The sequence below is a fragment of the Macrobrachium rosenbergii genome, chromosome 4 (assembly GCF_040412425.1).
Source record: "Macrobrachium rosenbergii isolate ZJJX-2024 chromosome 4, ASM4041242v1, whole genome shotgun sequence".
NCBI lineage: Eukaryota > Metazoa > Arthropoda > Malacostraca > Decapoda > Palaemonidae > Macrobrachium > Macrobrachium rosenbergii.
This window is the reverse complement of record NC_089744.1, coordinates 8901261-8922721: the sequence shown is the minus strand read 5'-3', so window position 1 is coordinate 8922721 and position 21461 is coordinate 8901261. Positions and strand designations below refer to the sequence as shown.

Here is a 21461-nt window from a genome sequence, read left to right as displayed (position 1 = left end):
CTATGCTTCTCAAGAGTTTTGAGCAGTCCTGTTCTTCGAGAGATCTTGACCTCCTAATTGGGACCTAATACTGGTGCTTAGCAGTCTCACACGAGTCCAGACAAACCTTTACAGGCTTCATCAGATAGAAGTTCAACCCTCAAGACGACTTTCCTTTTAGCATTGGCCTCTGCAGAGAGTTGGTGAACTTCACAGACTCTCTCTTGACGTTGAACACATAAGGGGTTGGGGGTCTGTAGCCATTGAATTTGTCCCGGAATTTGTAGCTAAGACTCAAAATCCCTCAGGTCACAACAACAGATTCAAGTCTTTTTCTATCCCTTCCTATGGAGCTTTTGTTGGTAATGACCCTGAAGAATTGCTTTTATGTCCTGTTAGGGCACTTCTTAACTATCTAAAGAGGACTTGACATCTCAGACCGGGTTGTTGAAGACTTTTTGTTTGTACAGGCTGGAACAAGAAGGAAGTGTTCAAGAATACTATCTCCTTTTGGCTACGTGAAGTAATCAAGCAAGCCTACAGTTCTTCACATTCAGATGCCAATACAGTGCATGCAAGAGCACATGATGTTAGGGGTCTAGGCCCTTCCATCACTTTCAAAAAGAACTTGTCAGTTCAAAGGATTTTAAAGGCTGGTACCTGGCTTTGCCAAACCTCCTTCACATCCTTCTATCTGTGGGACATCGCCCACAGGTCCTTGGGACATTTTTTCCTTGGGTCCGGTTGTGGCTGCTCAACAAGTTGTGTAGTTCATCTAGTCCCCCCAGCAGGATAGTTTGTATTTTTCCTAAGATGTTGGTTATAAAAATGAGAGTGAATGGGATGACTGGTCTTCTTCCTCTCTCTCTTTTTTCTCTCTGGCGGGGGGCAGTGGAGAGAATTAATCCATCATGCACTGGAACTGGTCAGATACAGGTGAGAGCCCCTTCAATTGGTTTTTTAATTGTTCTTACACAATACAAACTATATATAGAAGCAAGTCCCTTCCGCTCTCTTACAATGGGAGAGAGGAAATGGCAACAAACAAGGTTGGTGGCTAATGTAAGTTTGTTGTCACCATTTCCAACAATTACAGATTCTTTATATTCCTACAAGACAACTGTAACAGGAGTTCACATTGTCTCCTAGCCCAGATGTCTGGTTGCTGAGTAACCTTATACTTAACAGATTAGGGGCATGTGACTCCATTCTACTATGGCCAGGAAGTGAGCCCAGGTGCGCTGAACCTCCAGTCGGTTCTGAGGCGTTCTCTATCCTCCCTCCAAGAGTAAGTCTCCCATTTGTTAAGACCAAAGTTTTGTTCTGTATATGAACAAATGACAAATTTTAAATCGATTTGTATTTTTCATAACTAACAAACATGCGGTCCTAACGTATATGGCCCAGCCCACCTCAAGCCACCCCACATATAGTTACCTGGGCTAAAGGAAACTGATGCATTATAGCTGGGATGGGTTAAAGCAGGTCGGCTGTGCCCTCCTCTCCATCATCTTGGCTAGCTTCCATTGCCACCAAACTCCTTGTACTTTTTTGAAACAGGACTCCAGCAGGCGCTAGAAATTTTCCCTAGCGTTTTTAATCCAATCCTTTCATAGAGGTTGAATAGGGAGTTAGGTGACCATCAAAACACAACATTGAGATGGTGTAATTAATATACAACCATCAACCAAATTCTCATTTATTCCTTCAGGGGCTGGCTAATGGTAGGTAATTATGAACCATTTCCACATGTGAAAAGCAGGCAGCAGTTCACTGTGGTTTAGGCAATGTGTAGGCCTGGCATAAGAGTAACCTAGAAGGAATAAAATATAAAAGTGTTTAATAAAAATTACCTATAGTGTCAGCTACCCATATCACTGTATAGGCTGCAAACAATTCAAATTAACCCAGGCCTACATGGCCACAAGTACATGTCCAAAGTTTCATGTAAGGAAACATGATCAGTGGGTCGTATTTATAAAATAGTTGTAATGCTTTAAAATGTAAATTCACAATTACTACAATAACATTGCCTTAGAGGATTTACTTACAAATTTTTCTTAACTCAAGACAAAACTAAATGGATATCCATACTCATTATTTCTACACATTTCAAAACCTTTGATTGCCCAGTCTTTTCCTAAGCACCAGGTAAAGGTTATGTAGCCTATAGGCTATGTTAGTTGGTACATAAAAACAGTAATTATTGGAATTATCGTACAAAAATATATATAATCAGTATCTCTAAGATTTTAAATTGTTTGCCAAAGATCACTATTATGAAAAAGTGCTTTTGTATTCCCTTAGGAAAAAGACAAATTTCACGACAATTTTCTCAACACCTGTGATGTCACTACCAGCTGAGTAATACCCATTGGAAGTGGAATGTACCTTTAACACTTGAAAAGAACCCTGATATTAATGATAACTGTAGGACTGTGTTATCATAAAACCATTAGTTTTATTATAAAATACTACAAAGGAAATACTGGCCTTTAGTGAACAACCAAAGCTCGTAAGTGAAGCGTGATTGGGAACTACAATCATGTCTGTTTTGTAAACAAGAAGTTAGGCTAACCCGATTTACCCTTTTGGTAACCTCAAATTATCTATCAATTTTAAAAGAGTCATTGCATAAGTTTCAATAACAAAATTGATTAATATTATTACCTTAATGCTAATTATCACTTTGTCAAACAAGAAAAACAGCCTAGCAACCTAGCTTCTTGCCTTGCAAGAGGCCTACTGGCTCCCAGTTTAAATAAATATAAGCGTACCCATTAAAATTTCAAGGAAATAAAACTTTTCACTGGGTCTTAGCTTGATTAGAGTAGTGTTGCTCAAAAAATGCATAGTCGAACACGATTTCCAGAGCACAACCTGGGGATGAGAGAACTCTTGGGCAGACAGAGTGTAATGAAGGTTGCTGCTGACTTGTGTTGTTGTCACATCTATGTGAGTGAGATGCAGTGAAAGCTGAAGTGGTCATTGTAGAACAGGAGGTAGAGCCCTCCTGTCCCGAGCACTATTTTGGCCGAGACCAAGTATATGAGAATTCTTTTTAATCGGTTGGTCAGTCTTATGGAGGCCTGGGGGGACCATGAGAGAGTTAACTCCTTTAAGGACTGACAGCAGCTACCAAAAGTAGGTTTTTCATACGTCAAAACGTACCTAGAGCGAAATGTAAATTTTGTAAGAATAGGTTCAGGAGGACAGGTATCAGGGAGAGGAACATCCTCAGCTGATTGCATAGCCCCACAAAAGCTCAATGAAGCAGTGTAGCCCTTTCCTACGGACAGTAACCAATCTACCACCATTTGATAGTGGTGTAATGGAAGACAAGCCTGACCCAAAGACAGATGTTGCCAATTTGGTCAACCATAGATGAGGATGAGTAATTCCTTCAAGTTTCCTCTTTAAGGAATTATTGTAATTTTACTCAGCTAAATGGTAAATTTGCAGCATGGCAAGATTCAACAAAAATGGTGTAATTTTCATTTTGTTTCCATGTGTTGAATTTGGTCTGTTTGTCATGGTACACTCATCTACATGTATCATCAAACCGTGGCTGGTCATGTGTCCTGAATCTGTTGGCCTCTCTAGGGACATACCCTCCTAAAATAGCTATCAGCATTTCTTTTAACTTCCTCTTGGAAGCTGGATCTGATATAGCATCTGAAATATTAAGTGCCCGACAAGCTTCAGTCAACTGGAACATTTTTCCAATGGTGGAATTAGGAATATACGGATTGACAAATATGTCCATCTCAGTGGCGCAGTGGTTGGAAGTGCTTATATACTCACGGACCCTGTAGTTGACGATAGCTGGAATCTGTGAATATAAGATCTAATCTATTACCAGAAGTGTGTAAGGGTTTCTCAGTTAACTGGACAAAATCGTAGGATACACAGAACTCAAGAGTAGACTGGCCATTGATCAGTGGAATTTGAATTAAACCACTTGCTGTGCTTTGCTTTGCAGTCTCCACAGAGTATGAGTGAAGTGTTTGAATTCTGTGACATTCTCATCGCTCCAAGAAACAGTCATGTATAAAATCGTCATTATAAGTGAACATTGTAGAACCTACTGAAAATCTTAAAACAAAGAACTTCATGACACTTATACATCAAGTTATTCTGACAATAAATAGGTCATCTGGTATGCTACAGCAATAAATAAGGCTTCTATCAAACCCTGAGATTTAAAACTCAACCTCTGACTTGTTATTACTTAAAAGCGTTTCAGGTAAAAACATCAAGAAAATTTCACCTTAAGCCTTGAATATTTGAGTAAAGTACTGTGCAGTTTTTCTTAAAGTAATAAGTAACAGGCCTAGGGTTCAACTCAACAATCTCCTGTAAGAATTAAAATTAACAACATAAAATTAGAAGCAAAATAGATAGACTCATAACAACAGCAACATATTAATAATCAAAAGAACAACAAACAATAAAATCAACAATAACAGGATTTATGTTATTTACAGTAATTTCATTGAAAGGATGAATAAAGCTGACCATATGTCATTAAAAAACTGTACTCTACAGTTGCGTAATCATGACAAACCTAGGCAGTACATAAGCTATAATAAGAAAACCAAAGAAAAAACATTTTTAGAGATAAAAGAAGACCAAGTCTTACTAATAATGAAAATTTTATAGGTAATGTGAAAAACACATTCCAGAATTATTACTTAAAATTTTTCTTCAAGGAGAGAATTAAGATCTGAAAATAGTTAATATTTGAATTTTATTTTTTGCTGTCATATTTTTATGTATACAGCAGTAGTATCCTACATTAGCTGGCAAAATTAGTGGAACACTTTCTATAAACAGGATTAAAAAGAGTAGCGGGGTGCTTTTTATAAGAAAAAGGAAGCCAGAAAAACCACAGAGGATTTTTGGTATTCTGAGTTTATTCTGGGGTTAAAGAGCTTTCAGTATGAAGTCAGTGTTTTTTTATATTAGCAAATAGGAAATTGAAGATGAAGAAAAATACCCATGCTTTTATGCTGGTGCTCAGGTCATTGTCTTTTTTTAGCGTACAGTACAACCAAAGACAAGGGGAAGAGGTAACAGAGGAATCTAAATGCTGCCAAAGATCAGATTATAGTACCTGAAACCTGGCTGTGAATTATGACCTTTTCAGGACTCTGTACACCAAGTAAAGAGGAGTGGCGAGCCATGATTGCCGACGTCCTTGGGGATATGGCACCTGGTTGATGATGATGATACATCCCATTATAGTTATTCACATGACTATTGTATTTTTAATCCTTTTAACATGAAAACTTTCTGAATGTTGAAAATATTTTCAACGCCATGGAGTTTTAGAAGGCTGAGCATGCTTATGGTTATTTCATCATCATATACTTTATGAAACAAGTATGTTTTGTGAGTGTCAAACATTTGACATGTGCTTCTCTTGTCTAGCAAAGTTTTCAGATTGTCTCCTTGATCTTTCCAAGTATTCTGGGTATAGTATTATAAATTTTTAGTGCCATTTGATTCAGATTAATAGGTAAATTTTCTCTAGTGCAATAAGAGCATTAGAATCTGTTATACATTGATTCCCTTTGTTGCTGGTGCAATTCCATTCTGACAAGCTTCAGTACTGTAATTATTTGGCTCAAGTGTATTAGTGATCTTGTACATATATAGGCTCTGGATACTATGAGAAGGATGCTAGAGATATATTTCTGAGCTGAATGACCAGCAACAGTAAGTCAATTTATCCAGGCTGTAGCTGGGGAAATAAAGATGGGTGCAGCTGAAAGACCAGGTGGTTAACCTTGCTAAGGGGGTTTCTCTCTGCTATCTATTCATTTAGAATAATCCCCATCTAATAATAAATAGAGGAAAATTGTGAATCCTTCAAGCTTAAAGTGTAGGGTATGTAAGGCAATGGTTGGAAGATGAACTTTTGTGAATTTAAGTTGGCTAAATGGACTTAACCTTGATAAATAGTTGTGTAAAACTGTTTAAACTAAATAGCCAGTGTTGGCATCGTAGAATAGTTGTAGTATGGCATTTGACCATGAACACCAGCATCATCAGAGAGTAACTTTCAATAGATGTGCAAATTTTATTTTAAAATTGTCTCATGAAGTCAGTTTGAGTTTTTGTTTGAATCTTTTTATTAATTATAGTAAACTTCAACTTCACATTAAGATCAAACCCAGAATTCTCAAATGGAAGGCCAGTACACTACCATTAACTCATTCAGGTAAAAAAAGAAGTTGGAACATAAGTATTTACACTGTATCAGATTTTCGGCGCTGATAACCAGTTATTGGCGCTGATCGCCTCTTAATGGCGGCGCTGATCACCAGTTACTGGCGCCACTAACTGATTATCGGCGCTGCTAACCGGGGATCAGTGCTATTATCACCGATTTTCGGTTAGCGGCGATTTTTGGTTGTCGTCACGCCGTCGGGAATGGAAGCCCGCCAATAACCAGGGACTGCCTGTGTGTGTGTATGTATATATATACATATATATATATATATATATATATATATATATATATATATATATATATATATATATATATATATATATATATATATATATGCATGTATATGTTATTGTAATAACCACAATTCCTTTTAAATTCTCAAATTCCTCGTGCTTTTTGGGATACACTTGTTACTACAAAGCCTTAAAATCCAAGTCCAAGAAATTTTGAAGTAGTTACGATGTCCGGTAGGGGGAAACCCACTTCATCATAACCATGATGAAGTCAGGTTGCCAATCTGACCAGGTCAGCAACATGACCTTGTCATGATTATGGTGACGTGGGTTTGTTTCCCTCTACCAGGCACCATAACTGCTTCAAATTTCTTGCACTTGGATCTTAAGGCTATGTAGTGACAAGCATATCTAAAAGAGCACAAAGAATTTGAGAAGTTAAGAGGACATTGTGGATATTACAATTATATGCAGTATATGTGTGTATTTATATATATATATATATATATATATATATATATATATATATATATATATATATATATATATATATATATATATACATACATACATACATACATACATACATACATACATACATACATACATACATACATACATACATACATATATATACAGTAAACCCCCATATTCACATTCTCATTATTCATGGAAAATTCGCCCATTCGTGGTATTTTTCATGAGAAATGTTCACTAATTACTGTATTTTCATCTCATTTTCATGACTAAATGCACTTTTTGTGATAAAACTATTAAAATACTCAGGTAATGCTCGAGTTACGATAATTCACCTTATGATAATTCGATTTTGCAATGGGGTAAGTAATTAATACTGATACGACAATATTATTTATGCAGGTAGTGCTTGAGTTACGATAATTCACTTTAACGATGGGGTTAGCAATTAATATCAATACGACAGTATTTTGAAAATACTCATTTTTAAATTTCGCGGGCGACTGGCGCAGGCAACAGCGTACAGTCAGGCAGCATACGGTGTACGATATGTTGGCCCGAAAGGCTGGAATAGGTACATTAATTCAATGAGCCGACCCCACTTGCTCTCATTGTGTCGGAAGTTAAAATAGGTCAGTGTACGTATGCAATTTTTGTGCATTTGTAAATACACCAAACTATAAGACTGAAATTTGTATCACTATGTCTGCCAAACACCCAAGTGTGTCTCCTGATGTTAGTGTGAAAAAGAAGAGGCAGTCTATCACCCTGGAGCAGAAAATGAAAATTATCAACCAACGTGCGCTGGAAAGCCAGTAATGGTAATGTCGCCGTAACAGCATCTATCGCAGTTGACGGTATTCACCATCCTTAAAGACAACAAACTGATAATGAAGTTCATTCGACACTTATATATAAGAAGAGGATAGGGCCTTTGGAAGAGACGGAGCAGTTACTGGTCACATGGATAGAGGACCAGATACAGAAACGTATGCCACTCAGTCTCTTAACCATTCAAACAAAGGCTCCCATGCTTTTCGATGAACTGAAGAAAAACTGTGATGATAACCACAACAAAAGTTTTGTAGCAAGTACTGGATGGTTTCATCGCAAAAACCGCATAATTTTCATAGTGTGAAAATTATCATTCAAGGATGTTTTGCATAAGATCGTCATTGATGAAGGGCATTTGCCGGAGCAAATCTTTAATGTCGACGAAACAGGATTGTATTGGAAGCTTATGCCTCAATGGTCCCACATCCATAAAGAAGCAACAATGATGCCTGGGTTTAAGGCATACAAAGATCGACTGACTCTTCTGCTTGGGGGAAATGTGGCTGGGTATAAACTTAAGCCATTCATGGTTTATCACTCCGAAAATCCAAGGGCATTCAAGAGAATCGACAAGCATACGGTTCCTGTGTATTACCATCATAATAAGAAAGCATGGATGACTGCAGTGCTGTTTGAACACTGGTTTGTGCATTGCTTTACTCCAGAAGTAAAAGATTATTGTAGGGAAAACAAAATCCCCTTCAAAATTCTGCTGATTCTAGACATTGCTCCCAGCCACCCTCAGAACATTGGAGATATTAATGAGAACGCAAAAGTTGTGTTTCTGCCACCAAACACAACTTCTCTCATACAACCCATGGTTCAGGGCGCTGTGGCTACATTCAAGGCCTATTATCTTTGGAACACGTTTGCTCAGGCTGTTCAGGCTACGGACAATGAGGAGAAAGATCTCAGAACTTTCTGGAAGGAATTCAGTGTCCTGAACGCCATTATGAACATTGGAAAGGCATGGAAGGAGGTAAAGAAAGAATGTATGAATGGGGTTTGGAAAAATCTACCACAAGTGTATGTGAACTCATTTAAAGGTTTCAGTAAGGATGAAGAAGTTGTGAAATTAATAAAAAGATCTTGACACTTGGGAGAAGTTTAGATTTAGAAATTGATGAGGAAGCCATCCAGGATCTTTTAGATGTGCAAGATGTAGAACTAACGGCAGAAGAGTTAATTGCACTTGCAGAAAAGAGAAAAAGAGCAGACATGGAAGAAGAAATTGAAGAAGAGCCAAAACGAAAGTTTACGACAAAAACACTGGCAGAGGTTTTTGCCTCATTTGAACATGGACTGAAACTTTTGAGTGCAATGGATGGGAACATGGAACGGTTTGCTAAAGTTGAGAGAGCACATCAAGACGCTGTTGCATGTTACCGAGTCATTTATGAAGAACGAAAAAAACACACTATGCAACCAACGATGGAACACTTTTTTAAGAGAACAACTCCAGTGGCATCGCCTTCTGCCTCCCCTACCCACACCCGCACCCCTACCCCGACATTTGAGCCTCGATCCCCTTCATCTCTTAACTTTGAAACACCTGAACTAACAGAAGAAGAAATACTATCTGAAGAGGAGCGAGTTGATGATCCTGCAGCTTTATCATCCTCCTCCTCTTCCGATTTTTAGTTATACGTATCCATGAACAGCCTGACACCGTTCACGTGTGCCGACGACGGACCGGATCTTGGTGAGTACCCCATACAGTACAGTCTTATTCTTTTTCTTGTTATTCAATTTCTTTTTATACTGAATTATCATAAGTCAATCTGCATTGAATCTGCAGAATTAGCTGATATTAATAATTACTACTCTACCATATATCTATAGAGTATACTGTTGGCTAGCTACTGTTTACGTATACAATTACCATACTGTACGCTATCCTAACTCTTGTTAGTTTTATTCACTTTCTCTTTATACTGAATTATCATAAGTCAGTTTGCATTGAACCTGTTGAATTAGCTGACATAATAATTACTATACCATATATGTATAGAGTATACTGTGTAGTGTAGGCTAGGCTACTATATATGTATCCATGGTACTGATTAACCTAGTGTAGGCTAGGCTATATTCGAGATACGATTATTTCAACAAACGATGGGGTTTTTGGAACCTAACCCCATCGTAACTCGAGCACTACCTGTATTTATAAAATATTTTTAAATTTCGCCTGGGTGTAGGCAGCAGTGTAATCAGGCAGCGAGAGAGACCAAATTACAATAGACAACTTTTCCTCCATCTCTTTATCCCATCTACTTGAAAAAGTAAAAGAGAATGATAAAAGTATTGTTAGTAACGTTATACTCTTGCGTAAATGCATACAGCCATAAACAACTGACCGAGAAACTGTTGTTTTGCTTATAACCAAATTGGATAACAACAGCTGTTTGCCTGGTATTTCAACCATCGTACGGTAATAACAATTACTGTAGGTTATGGCACAAATAACGTTAAGTAGAATAGGACTAATATATTTTTACATTATACCCTTATTCGGTATGGATAAAAGATCGTCAAGGAAATATACTGCTAAATTTAGGCTGCAAGTTGTAGTTGAAGCTGAGAAATGTTCAAGCTGCTAATGACTATACTGTAAATTATCGTGCATCATCGGCAACATGGATGAAACCCACCCGTAATTAAAATTGGAGAGAAAGTATTTTAGTCAAAACTACTGGGCATGAAAGAACACATTACTGTTATTTTTATGCCGATAAATGATAATTACGTAAAGCTCGTATTATGATGAAATCAAGTGAAAATAGCGAAAGGAATCTTGAATTTTTTTACACAAAACAAACGCCCCCAAACGACCATCGTCATTTGTCATCTATTATTAACGAAAATAATAGATAAATTAATTCCACAATGAGACATATTTTGATTATATTTCAACTTAAAAACACTTCATATAATGAAAAATAACCTTGCCCCTTATAAATATAGTATCTAGAGGTTCATTTACACCAACCAGAAGCAAGAAAAGCGCTCTGAACTGAATTAAATATAGCGAAATAAACACCACATAAAGATTTCCAAAACAAAACATTGGGACACTGTGACTGCAATTTATAATACAAAAGCAATATAAGAATATATACAGTATTATTGGATGCAGTGAATTAAGGCATAACATTTTGAAAGATACATGGAAAAGATGCATATTCGTTATGTTGACGTTTGTATATTACGATATGTGAATATAGAGTACAGTGCTACCGTTTATGTATACAATATACCATAGTGTAGGCTAAACTAATTCTTGTTATTCAATTTCACTTTGCATGAACCTCCAGATTTAGCCGATATTAATAATTACTATACCGTGTATGTATAAAGTATACTTTGTAGTGTAGGCTAGGCTACTATATATGTATACATGGGACTGAATACCTTAATGTAGGCTAGGCTGTGTTCAAGATAGATTTTGGTATATCTTAAGTTTTTTCCAAGAAACAATGGTTTTGTTTTTGGAACCTAACCCCATTGTAAGTAGGGTAATACCTGTATAAGCATTTTTAGTTTGCTTTGTGTGTGTTTGAACTATCAAAATAGGCAGTTCTAAGTGTTTTAAGAAGGGTTCTAAGTATTCATGGGTTTTAGCTATTCTCAGGAGGGGGAGCGTGGTACACATCCCCCGCAAATATGGGGGTTTTACTGTATGTTAATCAAGAAGCTACAAAGGTTTAATATCCAATTCACGCTATTTCAGGAATATCCCTGATGGGGAATTATCACCAAAAGGGAATTTTTTATGTGATAAATGGATTGTTACCGCCAGGTCTCGAACCCTTGACACAGTACCTTCCAACGACTCCAGTCGATGGTCAGACCACTGAGCCACCAAGAAAGGTATAAGTTAATGCCGAATCTGCCATACTTATTTACCCGTCAAGAGCAGGAAAGTTATACTTAGCTTCAGCATTAACCCACCTCCACCATGATAGCTCGTTGGTATATTTGCAACACAGCTCTTATTATGAAATTTTTATCACAATGTGATTTATATACAATCATGAACCACTTCATGCTACTTCAGGAATACCCCCGATGGGAAATTATCACTGAAGGGGAATTTTTTCAGTGACAAATGGATCAGTACCACTGGGTCTTGATCCCTCGACAGTACCTTGCGACGACTCCAGTCGACCGTCAAACCACTGAATCGCCAAGGGAGGTGTAAGTTAATGCCAAATCTGCCGTAATTATTTACCTGTCGAGAGTGGGGAAATTGTACTTGGCTTCGGCATTAACCCCCCACCACCATGGTAGCTCATTGATACGTTTGGAACACACAGCTCTTATTATGAAATTTTTATCACACTGTGATTTATATACAATCCTGAATCTACAAATGATGTTTAATATCCAACTCATGCTTCTTCAGGAATATCCCTGATGGGGAATTATCACCGAAAGGGAATTTTTTAAGTGATAAATGGATCATTACCGCTGGGTCTTGATCCCTCAACACAGTTTCTTACAACGACTCCAGTCGACAGTCAAACCTCTGAGCCACCAAGGGAGGTGTAAGTTAATGCCGAATCTGCCATACTTATTTACCCGTCGAGAGCAGGAAAATTGTACTTATCATTTAAAATTTCCCCTTCGGTGATAATTCCCCATCGAGGATATTCCTGAAGTAGTGTGAATTGGATATTAAACTTCATTTATAGCTTCATAATTGTATATAAATCATGGTATGATAAAAATTTCATAATAATAGCTGCAGGTTCCAAACTTACCAGTCGAACTATCATGGTGGTGGGGGGTTAATACTGAAGCTAAGTACAATTTCCCCCACTCTCGACAGGTAAATAAGTATGGCAGATTCACCATTAACTTATACCTCTCTTGGTGGCTCATTGGTTTGACAGTCAACTGGGGTTGTTGGAAGGTACTGTGTCAAGGGATTGAAACCCGGCGGTACCAATCCATTTATCACTTAAAAAATTCCCCTTCGGTGATAATTCCTCATTGGGGATATTCCTGAAGTAGCATGAATTGGATATTAAACAACATTTATAGCGTCATGATTGTTTATAAATCATGGTGTGATAAAAATTTCATAATAAGAGCTGCGTGTTCTAAGTGTACCAATGAGCTATCATGGTGGAGGTGGGTTAATGCTGAAGCTAAGTACAATTTCCACACTCTTGACGGGTAAATAAATTATGGCAGATTTGGCATTAACTTATACCTTTCTTGGTGGCTCAATGGTTTTACAGTCGACTGGAGTCATTGGAAGGTCATGTGTTAAGGGATCGAGACCTGGTGGTACCAATCCATTTATCACTTAACAATATTCCCCTTCAGTGATAATTCCCCATCGGGAATATTCCTGAAGTAGCGTGAATTGGATATTAAACAACATTTGTAGCTTCATGATTGTATATAAATCATGGTGTGATAAAAATTTCATAATTACAGCTGCGTGTTCCAAACATACCAATGAGCTGTCATGATGGAGGTGGGTTAATGCCAAAGCTAAGTACAGTACAATTTCCGCGCTCTCGACGGGTAAATAAGCATGACAGATTCGGCAATAACTTGTACCTGTCATGGTGGTTCAGTGGTTTGACAGGTGACTGGAGTCACTGGAATGTACTGTGTCAAGGGATCGAGACTTAGCGGTACCAATCCATTTATCACTTAAAAAAAATTCCCTTCAGTGATAATTCCCCATCGGGGATATTACTGAAGTAGCGTGAATTGGACATTAAACGAAATTTTTAGCTTCATTATTGTATATAAATCACGGTGTGATAAAAACTTCATAATAAGAGCTGCGTGTTCCAAACGTACCAATGAGCTATCATGGTGAGGTGGGTTAATGCCAAAGCTAAGTACAATTTCCCCCGCTCTCGATGGGTAAATAAATACGACAGATTCGGCATTAACTTTTACCTCTCTTGGTGGCTCAGTGGTTTGACCGTCAACTGGAGTCATTGGAAGGCACTGTGTCAAGGGATTGAGGACCAGTGGTACCGATCCATTTATCACTTAAAAAATTCCCCTTCAGTGATAATTCCCCATCAGGGATATTCCTGAAGTAGCGTGAATTGGATATTAAACGACATTTGCAGCTTCATGATTGTATATAAATCACGTTGTGATAAAAATTTCATAATAAGAGCTGCGTGTTCCAAACGTACCAATAAGCTATCACGGTGGAGGTGGGTTAATGCTGAAGCTAAGTACAATTTCCCCGCTTTCGACAGGTAAATAAGTATGACAGATTTGGCATTAACTTATTCCTCTCTGGTGGCTCATTGGTTTGACCGTTGACTGGAGTTGATGGAAGGTACTGCTGTTGAGGGATCGAGACCAGGCGGTACCAATCCATTTAACACCTAAAATATTCCCCTTAGTGATAATTCCCCATCAGGGATATTTCTGAAGTAGCATGAATTGGATATTAAATGACATTTGTAGCTTCATGATTGTATATAAATCATGGTGTGATAAAAATTTAATTATAAGAGTTGTGTTCCAAACATACCAATGAACTTTCATGGTGGAGGTGGGTTAATGGCAAAGCTAAGTACAATTTCCTCGCTTTCGATGGGTAAATAAGTACTGCAGATTCGGCATTAATTTATACCTCTCTTGGTGGCTCAGTGTTTTGACCATCAACTGGAGTCGTTGGAAGGTACTGTGTCGAGGGATTGAGGCCTGGTGGTACCAATCCATTTATCACTTTAAAAATTCCTCTTCAGTGATAATTCCCCATTGGAGATATTCCTGAAATAGCATGAATTGGATATTAAACAACATTTGTATCTTCATGATTGTATATATAAATCATGGTGTGATGAAAATTTCATATATATGTACAGACACACAGGCAGTCCCCAGTTATCGGTAGGCTCGGTTATCAGCGATCCAGTTTTATGGGGCTTGTCTAGCGACAAAAATGGGCAATTTTGGTGCCGAAAAATTGCCGATTTCCACTTATCGATGACAATACCTACCTGACAGAGGCTCCGATAACTGAAAATCAGCAATTTTCATGGTTTTTCTTTGCTGATAAGTTATCGGCGATTTTCGCTATCACCACGCCTATCAGAACGGAACCCCTGCCAGTAACCGGGGACTGCCTGTGCATATTTATATATATATATATATATATATATATATATATATATATATATATATATATATATATATATATATATATATATATATATATATAATAATCAATCCATTTATCGCTAAAAATTCCCCTTCAGTGATAATTCCCACTGGGGATATTCCTGAAATATCGTGAATTGGATATTAAACGACATTTGTAGCTTCTTGATTGTATGTAAATGATGGTGTGATAAAAATTTCATAAGAGCTGCATGTTCGAAACGTACCAATGAGTTATCATGGTGGAGGTGGGTGCCTCTCTTGGTGGCTCAGTGGGTTGACCGTCGACTGGAGTCATTGGAAGGTACTGTGTCGAGGGATTGAGACCCGGCGGTACCGACCCATTTATCACTTAAAAAAATTCCCCTTCAGTGATAATTCCCCATCGGGGATATTCCTGAAGTAGCGTGAATTGGATATTAAACGACATTTGTAGCTTCATGATTGTATATAAATCATGGTGTGGTGAAAATTTCATATATATATATTATATATATATATATATATATATATATATATATATAATATATATATATATATATATATATATATATATATATATATATATATATATATATATATATATATATATATATATATGCATATACATACATACATATATACATACATACACACATATATATAGTTCCCAGTTATCGGCAGGCTTGATTATATATATGTATATGATACTGTATATATATATATATATATATATATATATATATATATATATATATATATATATATATATATATATATATATATATATATATATACTATAGTTATATATATATATTGATTATATATATGTATATGATACTGTATATATATATATATATATATATATATATATATATGTATATGTATGTATATACAGTATTTATATTATATATTATATTTTTAAAAGTATTTTGGTATTGAATTAAGGAATCTTTTATTGCCTTTTTTTTTTTATTTCCATTTTTAGTTTTAAGATGACTTCTGAAGCCACTGTGGTGCATGATGTTGCTGGTGATTCAGTTATCTGTGATAGCAAATGGAATGTGCATGTATGTAGTTGCAGGTTTCACTTGAATATAATGCAATTTCCTTTTGGTTTTTTATTAGCTAGCACAGCAGCTATGGATATGAGGGCAGTCTGTAAGTTTGCTTTGCTACCCATTCTTTGGCAGTGTAGTTTTATTTTCTTGACTTTTGGTTTAATTTCATTTTTCTTTTTTTTTTTATTACGTTCTCAGGGCAGACGCCCCAGTCATGGGCCACCTCTGGGAGTTCATTATGGCTGAGGATCTCTTTGAATATGGGTATGGAGATAGAGGAGAGGGAGTGCTGTAGCATGTTTCTGATTTCTTCATCCTCTTTTCCTTTCAAATCTGTTTTAGGATTAACATAGAGTAGACTTTTTTGCATGCTGTGTGAGATATTTTAAAACTATTTTTAAAACCTTTGTTTGTTTTTCAGGTTTTTTGCTATGATAACTAGATAGGGAAAAGTTTAAGATTTGATAACTAATCACGTAAAAAAAAAATAGTAGTTTTTAAGTATTGTTGAGATTAATTAGTAGGCTAAAAGTTCTTTTTGGTTTAAGATTTGATTGAAGTCCAGGTTCAGTTGGAAAGGTATAGTAAAAATGGTGCTTACCTATTAAGAACCCGTACAAGCAAAGCCACAGTGAAAAATTACTGGTCTCTAAATTTTGCCATTCATCTTCCTTAGTCAAAGATTAGTGGAAGTAAAGTCTGTTGTAATGAATTCTTAGATTCTTTCATACAGTATATTGTTACCACACAATTCATTGTGTCTTACTACAAAAGAGAGTTGATATCTTAATACCAGTTTCCTTGTTAATTACATGTATGTTCATGGTTGTGGGTTAAATTATATTGGTATACAAGTGTGAAAGCACCTATTGTTATTAGTAAGTCAAGGTCTTAGTAATTAGTTATGGGAAAAAAAATAGTCAAAATACAAAATATTGGAAAAGTAGTACTGTACTGTACTGTACTTAGTTTTGCTGAATACGTAAGCTTTTTAATAATTTGGTTGGCTTAATAATTTCAAGATAGTAGTTGTACATACAGATTTTTTGCAATAATCGCTTACTTGTTGTACTGAGAGTTTGGTAAGGTATGTATTACCCTGAAATATAATTGCTTGTGACAGCTTATGATTACGTTTGAAATATTCCTATGCTGTGTGTGCTTTATTTGCATGAAATCCTTCAAATTGTATAGTATAGAGCCTCTAAGGTATGTCAACATTTACTAATATCTGATGCATGGACACTTTTATTTTATAAGTTTCTTCTTATACCCTCCTGGAGTAATTTAATCATTGTATATTTATCATATAGCATAGTTTAAGAACATTGTAAGTTAATTTCCATGTCTTTTTATATTTAGTTTTCATATTAATTTTTTTTTTTTTTTTTTTTTTTTTTTTTTTAATTTTAAGTTTTTATCTCTTGACATATGACTTGATAGTTACTATTAATATGTTTACTAATTTATTATCCAAGAAAGATTTGGTACTGATATTCATAGGAGAGTAAATCATGTGCAGTATCTCTAAATCAAAGTCTTTTAACCTTTCATGCATTCTTGGTAAGTAGACCGTAAGTTCAGGTTGTGTTTCTATTTCTCTGCAAGTTTTAGCAAGTGTAAAAACAAGGAACAAAATCGCTGTATATGTAAATGAATGCTATGTTGTTTTAAACCCCAAATGTTAGATAGTTTTCAAAATAACTTAGATGATCTGATGGCGCTTTTGATATATTTGGCATAATAGATTAAAAAAAATCCATTTTATATGTAGTTATAATAAGTATTGTTTCATCTTGTATTGGTGTGCAAGCAGAACATTTTAGTTCCATAGAAAAATGAGACATGTAAATGTGATATTCATGATTTTGTTAAGGTGAGTCATAGTGGACAGATCATCATCCAAAAACTTACGTAATAATAACCTAATAGAAGTTGATAATAACTTGGTGGAAAATATTGTAGTACTTTGAGATTTTACTTACTATGAAAAATTGAAGATAGGTTCAGATGAGAGATCAGCCAGCCAAAACTACTAAAATAATTTTTTAGACTGCTTAATAAGGTTAGCTAGTTGTTTATCATATTTAGTATTATTTTGTTGTTAGAATGGTTTTACAGTATAATTAAACTAGTTATAGCATCTTTCCGTAAGTACATCTCTTTTTACAGTAGGTGTGGTTCACTTATTTATTTCGGAATGCATTATTTAATCCTAAGGTTTCTAACTCGGTTTTTGGGTCATGTCTTTTTGTTACCTTATTTTGTTATTTTTTAGGAAACATTCATATGCTTACTCCTTTTAGATATTATTTCGTGTTTTCCATTGTGGGTTCAAGATTGAATTTGTTGCATAGAGTGTATACCATTGTGGTTGATTTTTGTGATTTTTACTCCATCATTAAGTCCATGTTGTACTCATGATTTGTGACATCTTTACGTGGCTTGTGCCTTTGAGGTCCTGTTACAGAGTCATTGCTTTGATCTTGTTGGACATCCCTAATAACTCCACATGTCACTTATTTTCTCCTTAAATTTTATGATTTGGGTTTCTTTTATATATGTCATTGGGCAATGAGGCTTAACTCCAGAAAAGCAAAAACACTATTGATTAGCAGATCTCATACAGATTTTCCACCCCATTTTCCCCTTCAGGTGGATAAGACTTTGCTGAATAAGTCTGAAGCTTTAACTATTCTAGGTGTAACTTTTGATTTGCGTCCTACTTTTGAGAAAGTCTCAGGAAACACCGCACTAAAGTTAGGTATTGTTCATGAGGCCTCATATATATTTATAATGATGATAAAATCAGTGCAACCTGTTTTAGGTCATTTGTCCTTGATTTACTGGAACACTGTTCTCCAGTGTGGATGTCTGCTTCTAACAGAGATTTTTCTCTTAGATAGAGTGGTTTGTGGTGGTAGGTGTCAGTTTCCTAATATTAGCAGTTATGAGTTTGTCACTTCTTCATAAGTTGTATTTTAACAGATGTCTTTTGCATTCATAATTGATCCCTGATCCCCTTTTCTGGCCGAGAGCAACCAGATTAGCTGAACAGCAGCACCAAGGATAGTGAAAAGAATATCATATGTAAGATCATTTCCAAAATAAGGGCTGCGGTTAAAAGTTGAAAATCACTGCAGGCACCTTGGCAAATTCAGTAGTATAATTAACTTATATGGGAGTATGCATAGCAAACGTAGTTGTAAGTGATGATTATTCTGATAAAACAACGTACATTGTTGTCCAGTATATTTCAAGAATAGAAAAAAATGTACAGGATGGATAAGGGGTCAGATGACCTTGGGTAGCTTAAATTAATAATGTATAAGTGATTTATTGTTTATCAGTTGATAGTAAAGCAAGAGCTACATATATAATGATAGAGTATATTGAGATCTTTAATATCAAGTTGTTTCTTGTTTGTTGAGAGGGCAGGAAATTTTTCTTGTTTGGGTCATTGCTTTTCTGGAGAGATAAGTCAGCCTTTAAAATGTTAAGGTTTCCGTCAGTTCCTCAGTTTACTTTACTAGTTATAGTATATTATACCTTTGTTTGATCTTTAGGTTTTCTTTTTAAGAAGTTGATTTGCCCTTGTGTATCCATTATGTGAAATGGTTATGCTCAAATTTTAGATATTTGAATTTTTACAATTAGTATAACCTTATGGGTAACTGTACAGTCTAACTTGATATTTTGATGATGTGTTTATGAATTAGTATTACTCTTATGATTCAAGGTCCCAGTGTTGCAGAACTTTGCTTTTCTTGGACATATAGTAATTAAAAATAGTTCATTAACAGTTCTTTGCCCTCTTAGGGTGGTGTCATAGTTTGGTCTTTAAATTTAGATGTAAAACATTGCTTATTTTTTGGTTTGTACACTTGTTAATCTCTTCTTTCCCCCTGTGTGGGATTAATTCTGACAACCAATACAGATACGATGAAGAAGGCAACTGCACGGGTAAAGTGAATTGCGACCCACCAAGTCCCACAAGGCTTAAGTGGGATCTTAGTCATGACTGCCTAACAGCCATTGATATCTCCTACAAAGTAAGTTGTAACTTTATTTAATTTTGTTTAGGTTTGTCTCTTTTAAATGTCTCTTGTCTTCAGTTTTGCACTTTGGTTAAAGTAAGTCATGAATATTTCTGGTAACTTTATCATGAGTAAGTTGATAAATGGCAAGTGGAGCACTTTAACTCAGTGTGTGTTCTTGGTGTTTGCTAGACCTTGCCATTTTTTAAGTTGATAAATGGCTGTTGTCTGTTGGCTTTCAGTTCTTCATAGAAGAAGCTGAGCCATCATGTTTTGTAGGCTGTTTAATGGCATCATAATTATGTCAGTTTGGAAGTGAGAGTATGTACTTTTGTCTATCGGCAAAAGTTTTAGGCCTAATTTTTTTACTCGTAAATTGGAAAAACAACATAGCTTGCTAACTTGAATGGAAAAAGGAAAAATGCTCTATTTACATAGGGGAATGGATAGATCTACATTTATGTTACGGTATAAATCAGCTACTTTATCCTATAGAGTATGGATGCAGATGTCATAATGTAGATCAGTGTCAGAATCAACTTGAAGACACTAGGCTCCATTCATGTTGAAAGGCTTAGAATATGTTCTGAAGCATTTAAATCTTATCCAACTAAGTCATTAAAAGTTATCTGTAAGGAACAGTCACTTTCCTTACATCATGACAGTCACTAAAAATGTAAAAATTTAGGCAAGCAATTCTGGCAAATGACTTTTGTTTTTGATTAAGGAGACATTTTCATAAATAAGCATGCCTCCATTCCCAGTTAGATCTAATCAGGTCATTTAATCTTTTATCCTAAAATATAGGTTTCTGACCATTGTAGGAACTGAACTGCCACCTTCTTGGACATTAACCTGTTAAATGTCACCAATGGCATATCTCGGTCGACTGCATCCCGTATCACACCACCTTCAATGGAGTAACACATTCTCCCTCTTTCAAGGCTGGTGCTGCACTGATCAAGCTCAGGAGTACACTTTACTCTTATACAAATTGTAGGAACATCATTTGGTAACACTATGAGCTAAGTTTTTTTTGTAACGGAAAGACAATCTGACAGAGGACATCCTCTTGCTTTCTGCTACACTTCAGGCGTTCATTGATAAATGACTGATTTCTTTTTGTTTTAATCACATTTATTCCCAATAATGAGCGTTCCAAAGCAAAAGAAAAATATTTTACCTGAAGGAATATTATCACTACTCTTTACAGAGAATGATGATGACTATAAGACTGAGTAGCAGCTCAGAAGCCTCTAACATGGACTGAGTAAGATTGATTTGATTTTGAAGAGAACCATAATTTAGATTTGAACATCACACTACCAAGTTACTGGACAGCAACCAATAAGGAGAAGAGTCCCTTTACTTTTCTTTCACCCAAAGGTGTGAAACTTATTGTTCAGGATAAAGGAAATCCTATGGGCTTTCCTTTACTTTTCATTCACCCAAAGGTGTGAATTTATTGTTC

The 21461-nt window shown here is 35.8% G+C and overlaps 1 protein-coding gene across 5 annotated transcripts in view; it reads left to right on the top strand.

Annotated features, from left to right (window-relative positions):
• The window catches only part of whd (carnitine O-palmitoyltransferase whd), a 195008-nt gene that overhangs the window by 136783 nt on the left and 36764 nt on the right, over positions 1 to 21461 (top strand). For 4 of the 5 annotated variants that reach the window (XM_067089946.1, XM_067089932.1, XM_067089952.1 and 1 more), the window contains 2 exons: positions 16152 to 16217; positions 19891 to 20005. In XM_067089946.1, the coding sequence (XP_066946047.1) occupies positions 16152 to 16217; positions 19891 to 20005 (181 nt within the window). The remainder of the gene's footprint in view (positions 1 to 16151; positions 16218 to 19890; positions 20006 to 21461) is intronic. The other variant, XM_067089942.1, reaches the window with a different exon arrangement.